This window comes from Ctenopharyngodon idella, chromosome 1 (assembly GCF_019924925.1).
Source record: "Ctenopharyngodon idella isolate HZGC_01 chromosome 1, HZGC01, whole genome shotgun sequence".
NCBI classification, from domain to species: domain Eukaryota; kingdom Metazoa; phylum Chordata; class Actinopteri; order Cypriniformes; family Xenocyprididae; genus Ctenopharyngodon; species Ctenopharyngodon idella.
Window position 1 is genome coordinate 36443636 of NC_067220.1, and position 15028 is coordinate 36458663.

The following is a 15028-nucleotide window of genomic DNA, read 5'->3' on the forward strand; positions in this document are numbered from 1 at the left end:
AACTTTTTAACATTAATGCATATAAATTAAAGCAGCATTCAGACACTATAAAACACCACAAATCTATACAAATTATACAACAAAAGACTAATACAAAGTGTGGACAGAAATGTTCTTGATATACAGATGTATTTAAGCTTCAGCTAATTTCACTTTGCTGGATATCTGTTCTGTTCACACAGTTTCATTAGGTTCTGTTCTCTTTACAAGCTGACTACGAATATGAATCACTGCCAAATAAAAAAAAAAAAAAAGAGTTTAAAAGTCAAAAGTCTTTATCCTTTTTTTGCTTTCTTTTTCTCACATCACTCTCATGGGAGAGTTTGTCCTTGGTAAATGATTATGAAATGTTACATTTCTTTTCAACACTCCACAGAATTTTTTAATTTAATTTGAGAAGCAAGCAAAAATGTAACTAACAAAATGCAGAAACAGCATTACTTAGTCAGCTTTGACAATATCATACATACAAATATTCAGTCTAATATAAACCAGCAGGCTAAACAAGCACAAAATACCCGTCACTGCTCAGATACTTGTTGTTCAATGGACAATTGCTATTCATTAAGAAGAATGGTACGGCCGGACTTGATTTTATCCATCAGGTATTGATTTGAAAATGGGATTAAATACCAATATTAAGCCATACTGAATGTGAGTTTGATAAAACTGTCTAAATAGCTATTTGGTTAATGGTTAACATAATTAGTCTAAAAGAACAAGACAAGACATTATGAACAGAAACAATTCTTTTAAAAATTAAGTTTCTTTATTGGCATCTGTGCAAACATCCATGGAAACTTTAGATTGCACAAAAGGTTGTCTATAGTGAAAAAGGTTCTTTGGATCATTCAAATGTTCCTCACATTAAGAAGAAGAAAAAAAAAAAAGGTTCTTTTAAGAAACTTTGGGGAACCAAAAATGGTTCAACTATGGCAGTGCTGCGAAAATGCTTAATTTTTTTTGGAGTTACAAGAACTGATGAATCATTTTTAATAAGACCAGAAATGTGCATTAAGAAAGTGAATATGGTCAACTGTGATATTTACCACTGGAGGCTAATTTTTTGGGGGGGCTTAGAATCAGCAATGCTTACCTTCTGGTCATGGCTGTAGGCTAATGCCCAGTCCTCTTGTGTGTGATGGAAAAGCAGACTTAAGACGAAGAAGCTCAAGCGGTATTTCTGATAACTGGCACCCTCATCTGAGCTGATGAGAACACTGCTTTCAAACTCTGGGTCGGTCAGCACCATTATCTAAGAAAAAAAAAATAGAAAAGCACAGAGGTTAACCCTGTAAAGTCTGACATATGTAATAATAGTCAGAAAATTCTTGGCTGTAAGGTAAGATGCAATGTAAATCAATGAGATCTTTATAACTGTATAGCAGACTACTGACATAAAAGCAAATAAATATCAGTTTTCATTCTATATCTCCTAATAATAATAATATGTTGTCTGGGTGCATCAACACGCATAAATAGGATAACACTTTAAATAGTCTTAGGAAATGTTTGCACAACAACAATGTACTAAACATGTTAAAGTTTTTCCCTTGTGTTTTTCATGTACAGACGACAACATTGTCAAAACGATCCCCGTACACGAAAATGATTAAAAATGCTGTATTATGTATGTCAGGCCAGTAGTTGGCGATGTCACTTTGTAAAGACACACTACGCACCTATAGACCAATTTGGAGCAGACGTCACAGTTACGTCACTAGCAAACGTGCGTGCATAGTGGTGGCGGAAAAATAGCGGTAACAAGTGGAGGAAAATGTGCAAAATCCACAGAATAAGAGATGTTTTGTTGTGCCTTTGGATGTCAGAATCGGAATGCAAAAAAATATAGTCTTTATTTGTATAGAATACCATTGTTGAAGATGCCTTTGAAGCTAAACGCAGACGTTTATGTTCCAAGTCACAGACTGTACTGATGAAACCTGCAAAGATTAATCTACTATTAAAGCATGAATCTGATGTAAACAGTAAGTCTACATATTCACATATGTAGTTCATAGGGGACATACATACATAGCAGTTACAGCATGAAATAATATAACCTATTTCTTTTTTTCTTGCATTTGCATGTTTATATCTCCCAGTTTGGACTCGAGTTTATATCACAATTCTGAAGGGGGAAAAAGTCAGAATTGTGGGATATAAATGTGCAATTCTGAGGAAAAAAGACAATAACAAGTATATCTCACAATTATGTTTTTCCTTCTAAGAATTGTGAGATATAAACTCAAAATTAACTTTTTTTTATTCTTTTATTCCGTGGCTTCCATAGGCTACTGCAGAACTGTCATTTTCTGCCACCAGGTAGGCTCCGCCCACAAAAAATATCAACGATGTTTGCAAACACAAAATAGGTCTATAGACTAAACACACGTAATACACACACGCATGACGTCACCATTTTCACAAATTTATGTTTTTGTAGTTTTCATGTGACGATAACGGTATAGTTTTCAAAAACTTGAAGTTTGAGTTTTCGGGGCCCCAAAAACACTGTTGTAGTGTAAATCAATACCTAAAATGCATAAAAAGTCTTCCATTTTTAGTTGAAAATGGTGTTGTGTAACAGCCCCCTCATATAACTCAGGAAATTGCTAGAGACACATTGGAGATAAATAAATAATCTACACATTACATAATGACAAGAACGATAACTTTCTCAATAAACTATATTTAACAGAAAAAAATCCTCAGTATGACTTTTTTGCTCTATCTAATTTAAATTTTTAGTTTAACTATTCCTCTAATAAGGCTTTAAAACACCAACTAAAGCTCAGACTCAGTCAAGGTTGACCATTACCTCCAGTCTAAATGGAATAATAATGGCACTGAGCTAACTAGTTTCACTTTAGCACTGACCTTGACTCAGTTTCCAAGCTTCCTAAATTGGTTTTGGTTATATTGTATGCACAAAGGCAACTCTGTGGATGGGCAAACCGTTTAATTAAAACACAAATGCAAAACTCTTCTGGTACTGAATATGCTACATTATGGAAAGTGTTTCTTTTTATGCTCATGTCTGACTGGGCAGATGCATCTGATCTCCATGATAATTAAAGGGTAAGTACATTTGCCTGCTCATTAAATGGGTTTACTGTCATGTGAGGACCGCTTCAGTGCTAAAACAGTTGCAGACATTATGGATTTTTACTGCTTGGAAAAATATGACATATATCTTCAATATTTTATAAGTTTACGTGGAACCTAACAGGCTCTGAAGCATTTTATCGCACATTAATTTAAGCATGCACACTTATTGTTGACATCTAGACGTGATAATATTTAGCAAGCAAACTGTGAAACATAAGCTCGAGACCTCCCTACCTTTATCATCTCACTCTTTCTCTCGCCTCCATCCACACTTAATGTAAACGGCTGTTTTCTTCCCTCAACTGGATTTGAATTGGAAAAACAGTGGTGCATTTGTCACTGACAAAAATCCCACCCCTCTCTCCACAAGCTTTAACTACGAATCCTCCGGGGCGGTGATTTAGATAAATTGTTTTTCATTAAGCGCCAATAAACAGCCAGCCGAAACACAGCCAGGATTTTGTTGGCCTGGGCCCCTGGTTTTTACTGTTCATTATCGTTATAAGAAGATGGAAAAAGGCCCCTTGTGTCTGCTGGTGTCTTTGGGCTTGTCAGATGCAATTCATTGATTTTAGGGTCTAATCATTTTTCGTAATATTCCATTGAGTAACAGCGTTTGTGAAGGGAAATGACTTACGCATTACATCTAGAAGCTAACTTAGTGCTCAGGAAGAACAAATTCCTGTACACTCTTAAATATAAAGGATACAAAAGTGGCTTTCAGATCAATGCCATAGAAGAACCATTTTTGATTCCTTAAAGAACATTTCAGTAAACATTTTTTTTTTTTTTTTTTTTTAAATAAGCATAACCAACATCATCTGAAGCATAAGCACTGATTTCTGCCAGTGGGTGCCTACCTTCCATAACATGTTGTTATGTTGTAATGCTAAATATAACGGTAGAATTATGTGTATTACGACCCACAGGACCCAATGTGAGCTACACCATTCATAGAGGTTTCCGAATCTCAATCGATTTTTTGATTGGTTAAAATAAATGAAGAATATCTTGTGTTTTTCCATGGGTGCTCGGCAATTCAGCGCCTACAGTATAATCCGAAGAATCTTTTTTGACTATAAATCAGTGGTTCTCAACCAACCCCCACTACGGGGCCTCAGCAAATTTACAAAGGGGCCTCAAGACGACTTAAAATTATTTAAAATAAGACAAAACAAGCATGATAAAACAATTCAATATTCAAAAATCAATACATTATTCATTTTATTGACCCCCTCAACAACCTTTTCTTTTTTTTCCAACAAGATTCCCACAGTCTTGGAAAATATGGATATATGAGGGAGAACATAAATTGTTGTGGACAATCGGGGATTTTGGAGACAAAATGTTGAGAAACCGCCGCTATAAAGAACATTTTGTGCACTGGAAAGGTTCCATTGATGTTAAAGGTTCTTCATGGAACCATCTGCCTTTATTTTAAGAATCTATATAGTCAGATGTACTGGACTATTTTATTTGACAGTGTTCTCATAGAGCTAAGCATAACATGCTTGCGCAAGCAATTCCCATTTTACCCTGGAGATTAAATTAAGGGGTGGAGATCTTCACCCTTTACTGACATAATATATGGATATTAGATATGCCATAATGAACAAGTTATAAAGTTCAAAAATTGCAAAAGTTTGCTACTTTTTTTTTAGTATGCGAGGCAGAATATTCTATAGTTTATATGCATATGTGGATCACAGTCAGATAATGTACTGTAGAGCTACAACCTTCTTCGTTAGTCATTCACAGTTTTTAGTCAAAACAGTCTACGGTCATTCTAAAAGATTGACTTGCATCTACATCAGCATCACTGTTAGTCTTATATTATGTTGTCTGGGTGCATCAGAATGACATCACATCAGAAAACGTATCCTATTTACACCTCTATTTAGCACTTTCCATGTTAATACCCGGTGTAAACGGGGTCTGTGGGTCATGACTGGGCTGTACAGCAGGAAACCGCAAATCTGAGGTCAAACAGATACTGATAGAGCATTAGGGGATAATTACGTTTTCAAGCCACTAGAACATGACAACTGTGAACAAATGTTTCTGGGCTGAACAAAGGAGTGAGGAGAGTTGCAAAGTACAATCAATAGGGTTGAGGGATCTCTGTTATCTGCCGACACTCAGACGGCTACCATCCTGCAAACTAATCTACATGCAGCGCACAGTTAACGGCCCACATGTAGCCTCTCGCCGCTGAATGAGATTGGCGCCAGCGCCGGTAAGGCAGTGTAAACAGCAGGAAAAGGACACAGAGTCTCAAATTAATCATGTCATGGCCGATCAACTGCGTTTTATAACAAATAGAGTGGTGGAAATATAAACAGCCTCATTTGTCGGCGATCTTCGCATCAGCATGTAATCTCGTCTCCATCGAGAGTGCTAAAAGAGCCGCACACAAAGCACTTTGGATTCTTGGCAAGTTTCCATTTAAGAGCTCAGACAAAGCTGCGGAAATGTCATGCCCATCTCTCAAATGGAAAAGTGTTGTGCTAAAGGTTAGGCCTAAACTTAGCCCTATTTGAAAATAGCCATGGGATCTGCCAGAGTCAATCCTTTTCTCTGGAATGGGACTGTGTTTGCCCACATAGTCAGGGAAATAAGCCGACGCATTAATCCAGTTTGTGCATAGAGCTACTAAACCACAACAATACCTTCAGATGATGCACATTGTGCACTGTGCGTGTCCACTGTGTAGATACAGTTCACAAAAGCAGAAGTAAATAAATATCTAGAGCTTTTCAAAGGAGACCATCCATCTGTTCTGATGGGAAATTGAACTAATGGGACCAATGAACAGTCTGAGGGCAGACAGGGACAAAAGTTTAAGATGTGCTTGAAGGACTAGTATGATACTATGGTTTATTTTGGGATATTAATGGGCTGTCTATAGATTTTCTTTCAAGAAACTAATACTTTTAATAAGCAAGGATACATTGATTCGATAAAAAATGACAGCAAAGACATGTATAATGCTGCAAAACATTCAAATAAAATGCTGAAAAAAACTCCAGACTGTGTCTACGTGCCTAAATGTAGTGAGTTGCTATCATGTGATTGGCTGATTAGATATTTGGGTTAACAAGCAGTTGAACAGCTGTACCTAATAGGTTGCTTGTACATGACATCGTTGCTGTAGCACGAAATGCAGCTGGAGGGCAGGAGGTGAATTTTCTATATAGGAATCGCTATTACAAACTCAAAATTCCTATGTTTTGCATCATTTATGGTTGCTTAAATCGATCAAACCGAGAAACCACAAGGAGCTTTTATCGTTTATGTTACTTTTATCGTTTTTTAACTTTAAAAGTTGTCGCCTTTAATAGCATTTTTGCGTCTGCTGCTACTGAAATGAATATGGATACCTGCTTACCTTTTTTTGTTTTTCACTTAGTTAAATATTAACATTCTTCATGCTATCGTTTGCAGGGAAGAGAAGCTATTTTATCCCATTGCATAATCATTTGGTGTTTTCACTTCAGTTTTGTAGAATTCCGTTCACAATGTTGATCTGTTTACCGTGAAAACGGTGTCACGCACTGGGCACGTGCTGCTGCTTCAGCCATCATATGATAGAAAATGTCCAAATAATATTTGTTCAACAAGCTGACAGAAGTCGATCCATTTCTTTGTTGGAAGTGTGTAAATGTAACTGTAGTTTTAATGTTGTCTTTGTATATATCACTTTCCCATATGGCCACGGAGGAGAATCGGAGGGTCACATTCAGCAGACAGACACCGACACACTGTATTTTTTATATTTATTTCAACAAATAACAACCAAAATCAAACCCATAGAAGCTCATGAACAGGTTTGAAGTGGCTGTGTGCAAGTTATAATCATTCAAGCCGAGTAAGTGTAATAGTCGCAAATGTAGTTAATTATTAAACCAAAACAAAATACAAAACTTTCAAAAACACTCAGCTATGTGGATATTTTATTGAGTGGGTTTAATCAGTTACACTATTAGATTTGCTACACGGCGTCTTCCTGTCAACCTGCTTCCCTTAGTGTTTTTACACGTAGAAAAGGCGAAAATTATATTACACCATCCAGTTTTTTCTCTGAATGATGATGTGAGCTCCTGTTGCAATTCTCGATTCAGCATAAATGACCTACAATGGCGACATTTTTCACAATCATGACAGAATGTCAATAGCAGAAAGGCAGCGCGATATAAACAAACCAGACTAGAACTCGTGACGGCAGCTTCCCATTCTCTGTATCTACCTCCTCGATGGCAGGAAAGTCTTTTAATCCAGTAGAAAAATCGCTCCTCTTCATAACATAAGGATCACGTCCAACATATTTTGTGATTTTCTGTTTATACCTTTCTAAACCAGCACAATACAGACTTTTCTCTATCTATTCCATTCTAATTTTCACTTCTTGCCCTCCACACCAGAACCACGTGATTGCAAACAACCTATAAAGTGGCCAGTGTGTGCATTTCTCATATCACTGTTTTTACTATATTTTTGACCAAATAAATTCAACGTTGTCAAGCATAAGAACATCATTCAAAAATATACAAAAATCTTACTTAGTATACACACACACGTAGCTGTTATATATAATTATACTAATTATATATCAAAAGCAAATGTTTCAGAAGTTTTATTTGGACTAATAATATAATATAATATAATATAATTAATATAATATAATATAATATAATATAATATAATATAATATAATATAATATAATATAATATAATATCTGTTCAGGTGTGATTTTGGCTTATTATTCCAAGAAGAATTGCTCCGGGTTGTTCAGGTTGGTATACAGGCTTTTGGAAAGCAGAAAATAAAGAAATAATTCAAAATAACTGGCTTTATTTGAAGTAGGGGAACAGTGAGTCTCTCAAAGAGAAGAAAACAGAGAATAAGAGGCTGTAGGTGTCTTACCTTTCTCTTGTTGGTGGGGCAGACATAGAGGTAACTCAAAACGGTCTTGACTCCCACTTTATCATTCAGTCTCTCATAAGTGCTGCCATAATCAGTTGATCTGCAAACAGAAGCAACATTCTCAATATGGTATTCAGAAGACATTTAGTTTCTTTTGTGTGTGTGTGTGTGAGAGAGAGAGTGCGTGCGTGCGGATATCCATGCTCCATTCATAACCTGGCCGAAATGAGTACATTCCCTAGCAAAATGAATCGAGATTGGAATTTGCGGACCTCAGCCGAACCCAAACGATTGAACAGATTTCTGCAAATTATATTCATGAGAGTGTTTCACAGTTTTTTTTTTGTTCTTTTTCCTGGCTATTTATATTTCCCTGATCCTCAGCGATGAGCGAAAAAGCTCGCTAAGACAAACACAATCTGCTGAGCATATGCTGAGCAATTCTGCCTTGTTCTACAGATAGCAAAACTAACATCATCCTCCAACCACTGGGCAAAACAGTGACAACTGATCCAGAGCATACGCTGATTTGTTTAGAAAGGCTAATGATATTTACAGTCTTGCAATGCAGACATGAGTATGGATGGTAGGAATATGTCCCTAACAGAAATAAGAGACTACTGAATGATTTCTACCAGATATATAGAATGAAAGTATTTTATTTCTCACAATAAATTGATGTGCAATGGCATGTCATGAGGTGTTTGTACTCTATGGGCCCTATTTTAATGATCTAAGCACATGGTCTGAAGTGCACAGCAAAGGTGCACTTAGGGCATGTCCAAATCCACTTTTGCTAGTTTAACGACAGAAAAAATGGTTGACGTGCCAGGCACATGGTCCAAAAGGGTTGTACCTAGTCTCTTAATGAGTCATGGGTGTGTATTGGGTGTAATGTGCAATAAACCAACCAGAGTCTCATCTCTCATTCCCTTTAAAAGCCAGGTGCACTTGCACCATGGCGGATTCGCTATTTACATGGTGGAGTAAGTTTAAATACATTTGTATTGCCACGACAGGTCAAATAATTAGCCAATTTCATTCATCATTACTGCAAATAGGTAATTCTGATACACGCAATGACTATCCATTATGACATGTAGGCATTTTTATCTGTACGTACACAATAATAATCTTTTACATTGTAATCCTTTTATTTTTAATATTTGGCATGTTTGTGTGCTGCTGCGCATCCCTGTGTGTGTAACAAGCACATTGTATGCACGTTATGCACCCGCCTGTAGGCGCAAATTACTAACGTGCTCTTTAATAAAAAAAATACTGCACTATTGACTTTAGACCAGGTTTTTGTTGGTCAATGGAGCAGTCATTTTCAGTTGCCTCAAAATAGCAACATGCCAACAATGCTCCTGAACACACCTCGTTTCCAGACCAGCTCGCCCAACAGGTGGGCGTGAGTGCATTTGCTATTTAAACAACATGGCACTGGACGTGAAAATGATAATAGCAACACGCCAACCGGCTGAAACTAGCAAAAAACACTTGTGTCACGCCTGGCGTTGCATTGCGCCGGATGTATGATAGGGCCCTAAGTGTTTATCATTGCAACCAAAACAACAGGTGTTATTGCTGAGAAAATACATTCTAAACTAGTAAGAAGCAGACGTGAGAAATTTTAGTTTGCTGAACTTTACAGGTCACATGGAGGAGCAGTAAAAACAACAAAAACACCTGACAACCACAATACATATATAAAGCTGTTGGTTTTAACAAGTAAAATCATTTTACCTTCTATTTAAAGGTGCACTACAAATGTTTTTTTTTGTTTTGTTGTTGTTTTTTAAATAAATAACTAAATAAATAAATAAACAAACTTCATTATTGGGCACATATTGAGCACAAGTAACTTGCAATATTCCACAATGCATATAAAAATGTCTTTTTTTTATACCGTATAAAATAAATGATGATAATACTTTACAATAGGGTCTCACTTGTTAGCATTAGCTAATGTAATAACTAACATGAACTAACAATGAGCAATACATTTGTTAGAGTATTTATTAATCTTTGTTAATGTTAGTTAATAAAAATACTGTCGTTCATTGTTTGTTCATGTTAGTTCACAGTTACATTTGATTTTGATAATATATTAGCAAATGTTGAAATTAACGTTAACTAAGATTGATAAATGCTGTAGAAGTATTATGTACTCTTAGTTCATGTTAACTAAAGTAGTTAACTAATGAAACCTTATTGTAAAGTGCTGCCTAAATGATTTTATATATATATATATATATATATATATATATACGGTATATACTGTATACAGTGTATATCTATATATATATATATATATACACTGTATACAGTATATACTGTATGTATATATATATATATATATATATATATATATATATATATATATATACACACTATAAAGTACAAAATATATAACGTATATATAAAACTTGATATACTAAGATTTAAAAAAAAAAAAATGTATCTAAATTCTAAAACGAAACTATGCCAGTGAATACAGAAACATCATTACAAAAAACTCACTTCTAGTTTTTTGTGTACTTGAAAGATACAGAGAGTTATTCTGTCATCTTTACAAAATCCACTTCCTGTGGTACTTGAGCTTCTTATTCGCCAAAAGCTTAACAGAGTTTTTGGAGGGCTCACATCACTTTGAATTCCTTTTTCCTAAACTTGCTCTCCCCTCCCCTCCAACCCCTCATTTTATCTCACCAACTCTCTCTTGCCTTTCCTGCCATCTCTATTTTTGCCTCCACCTCTCTTTTTCTCCTGAGCGTTGCCTATTTCAGCTGAGTAAAATATGCCTGTGGCCCATGTCTCGCCCACCAATTTTTCTCTCTTATTCAGCCTCTGTGTGGGAATATCACGTTTTTTAACAATACACGCAAACATATATTTGCTATTTAAACCTTAAGTTCAGCCAAAAAATATAAATCCTGTCATCATTTACTCACCCTCATGTCACTCTAAACACCGTAAGATTTTCTTTCTTCTGAGGAACACAAAAGGTGAATTTTTGAAGAACATCCTGGCCTGATTCTTTCAAAATAACTGACAACTCTCATTCAAATGTTGTACTATATTCTAAGTATTACAAGCAACACAAAAGCTACACTAAAAATAAAGGTTCTTCTTTTTTTTTTTTTTTGGCATTGATGGTTCCATGAGGAACCTTTAACATCCATGGAAATTTTCCATTGTACAAAAGGTTCTTCATATAAGAAGAAAAAATGTGTTTCTTTCAAGAACTGTTTACTGAAAGGTTCTTTAGGGAACCAAAAAATGGTTCTTCTGTTGCATCGCTACAAAAATAATAATAATAATAATAATAATAATAACCTTTTGCAACCTTTTCTTTGAAGAGTTTATGTGTGAGGAACAGCTTGAAATTAATGACTAAAAGTCACCAATTCATTGACGTGAATAGCAACCTGTTTCATGAATAAATTATTATTTTGAGTTGGATCTTTTCATTTAGACAGTTTCATTTAAATTGGTCTGAATCATTAATTCACGAATCAGATTCTTAAGATCAACTCATTCCCTCATGATTCAGTTGCAGCTCAGTTTAACTGGAGTTGAAGATTTTCAGTTCACAACTTAAATTTCAGCATGTTCTTCACACAAAGCAATCGTGTAAGTTTTAAGTAATTGTAATATTTAACGAAAATACTTTTGTAATGCTTTTGCATCCTTTTATAGCAGCTTGTTTCTTCATTCCTTTCCAGAAAATGTGACTCAGTGAAATGTAGCTCTAACATGTCATGTACCATTATGTATGCTTTTGTTTAAACTACTTGTGAACAAGTTAAAGTTGAAAAATATCACACATGACAGCCTCACAAAAAAAAAATTCACATTTCTGAGGGGACCTACGCAAAGTAAATAATTTATGCTCTCCCAATGACTTGCATGTAAAATATAGCCACAGCAAAAGCAAGTGAATAGGCCCAGCTTCTCAAGTCTGAATTATTTAGTAGGAGAAACGAGCTGTTAGCCAACACAATCCTCTCCGAATCTCTAATACTTCTCCATCACATTAGCTTGCTGTTCACAGCAATAGTGCAGAGACAATAGTGTTTTCAACACCATCACTGACCCCATACCAAAGTGACAGTCTCAGAAACACAGATGGAGGCACATCCCACACACTGTTTCCAAACAGAGGCAATCTAATTTGAGGCACCATGGAGGATTCCCATTTTCCATCGCTCAATTCCTTTTTGCCTCTTCCTAGGAACGGGTCCCCGCACAAATAGGGCAGTAATGGATTTCAGTGAAATTACAATGCAATCTTCCCTTTACTGTTTTATTCTGGAGTGGCAGCAAAATAAAGGCACAAGGATTATTCACAGTAAAGACACCATCACGTCTTCTATAATATTAATGTAAGAGGAAGGTGAAGTGAGAAATAAATAGAGGAAAAATATACAGTAAACTTCATCTAGAGCTAGCTGGTATGATGGTGGACTTTATTTAACAATTTGAACTGTTGTCATACGAAGTTGATGTAGTGAACACAGTGCAAGCTTCTGTGATTACGTCCGGCTCACCATGTCGTGGTGCTCACGTGTTCAACTTTGGCCAATAATAAGCCAGCGTTCGAACGTAAACACAGAAACTGCACTGCGTTCACTATATCAACTGCGTATGACAACAGTTCAAATTGTTAAATAAAGTCATTATTTTGGTTTTGTTTTTGCACACAGAATGTATTCTCATCGCTAAGGTTAAGGTTGAACCACTGTAGTGTTTTTACTACCTTTCTGGACCTCAATAGGTGCTGCCTATGTTTGGTTCAGATACCCTTGGATTTCATCAAAAATATCTTAATTTGTGTTCCGAAGATGAACGAAGGTCTTACGGGTTTGGGACGACATGAGGGTGAGTACTACTTTGAGTAATACTTTAAGTATTATGCTAGCAACAGATCTCTCAAGATCTCAGCATCTTCATTTATTACAATCCAGTTTGACTTTCTTTCATACAAAAGTTCTTGTTGAGAATTAACAGAAGGTTACATGTTAATGTTTTATTGAAAATAATAAAGTTTGGTATCACCATTATGGTGATCAGTGTTTACTTTAGTTGGGCTTTGGACCCTTGACTTTTTGAACATTTTTTTTTCTTTTCTGGCTGCTTTTACTATGTGTTTATTATTCACGTAGTGGCTTGATTCACTGATATCACCATCCCTGACTATTTTAGCTGTTAATTTCACGTTATTTACAATAGTCTTGTGATATTACGGCATCAGTGTTATGACAATCAGATATTCTGATTTTTTTTTTAAAGTCATTATACATAAAATGTTTTGAGCTGTGTCTTTCAGACACACAAAGACATCAAGAAACAGCTTATGAATCTCAACAATGTTGACAATCAACAAAAAGCTTTTTTGTGACTTTAGTAGCTTGTTTTGTGACATTCAGAGCTGATCTGTTTATCTGAATATTTTGTTGATTGTCACCATTGTTGAGATACATACACTGATTTCTGTGTGTGTCTATGATCCTGTCAAAATATTTACTGCATAATGACTTTGTAATATCTTTCAAAATATTGAAGCACTGCAGGATTTTGTGCAGTTGTATTTTAGGGCTAAAATAAACAATGTGAAATTAATAACTCATATAATAAAATAATTTAATAAGATATTAGACTCTGGATGAGTTCAATGAATCAGGCCACCAATAAGTAGCCAATGTCATCTGACCAGATTTTTTCTTGCTCTTTTTTTTTGTGTGTGTGTGTTTGTTTTTGCCACAACAAACGTGGTTTTGAGACGCAGTTAAAACAGCCAGAGAACAACTAACATTAAATAAATCAAGGGTTAAGAGGCCAACTAAAGCAAACACTGATCACCATAATGGTAACATGGTGAAATTGTGATTTTCAATAGAACATCAACATCTAATCCTCTGTTAAAGGATTAGTTCACTTCTGAATGAAAATTTCCTGATAATTTACTTACCCCCATGTCATCCAAGATGTTCATGTCTTTCTTTCTTCAGTCGAAAATAAATTAAGGTTTTTGATGAAAACATTCCAGGATTATTCTCCTTATAGTGGACTTTAATGGTCTCCAAATGGTTGAAGGTCAAAATTTGTTTTAGTGCAGCTTCAAAGGGCTTTAAACGATACCAGATGAGGAATAAGGGCCTTATCTAGTGAAACGATCGGTCATTTTCTTTGAAAAAAAAAAAAAAATACAACTGTATATGCTTTATAAACACAAATGATCGCCTTGCAAGTGCTTCCACCATTCCGCTTTCCGTATTCTTCAAAAAGCTTATGCTGTATGTCCTACGCCTTCCCTATGCTACTTATGGAAAAAAAGGGACTGGCTCCGCATTCGTTCCGTAAGTTGAATAGGGAAGGCATAGGACATACAGCGTAAGCTTTTTGAAAAATACGGAAAGCAGAAGGACTTGCAAGGCGATCATTTGTGTTTATAAAGCATATACATTTGTATTTTTTTAGAAAATGACAGATCGTTTCACTAGATAAGACCCTTATTCCTCGTCTGGTATCATTTAAAGCCCTTTGAAGCTGCACTGAAACTGTAATTTTGGCCTTCAACCATTTGGAGACCATTGAAGTCCACTATAAGGAGAATAATCCTGGAATGTTTTCATCAAAAACCTAATTTATTTTTTTCGACTGAAGAAAGAAAGACATGAACATCTTGGATGACATGGGGGGTGAGTAAATTATCAGGAAAATTTTATTTGAAAGTGGACTAATCCTTTAAAATAGGAAATTGTACAGAAAAAAAATAGGAAATTTTCCAGTAAATACCTGTAAAATAAGTTTTTTGTAAAATGTTTACAGTAAAAGTTTAATTCAAATTAGGATATTTTACTTTAATTTTACAGTTTTTTTTGGCAGCCGTTGCTGCCAGTCATTTGACAGTTTTTTTTTTTTTTTTTTACAGTGTATAGAATCCAGCAAAATATAACTAGACCAAATATAACAAGGAACAATATA

The 15028-nt window shown here is 35.3% G+C and overlaps 1 protein-coding gene across 1 annotated transcript in view; it reads right to left on the reverse strand.

Moving 5' to 3' along the window:
- sorcs3a (sortilin related VPS10 domain containing receptor 3a) overlaps nt 1–15028 on the reverse strand; it is a 254736-nt gene that overhangs the window by 124007 nt on the left and 115701 nt on the right. The window contains 2 exon segments of the mRNA XM_051894728.1: nt 1097–1255; nt 8036–8135. Of these exon segments, the coding sequence (XP_051750688.1) occupies nt 1097–1255; nt 8036–8135 (259 nt within the window).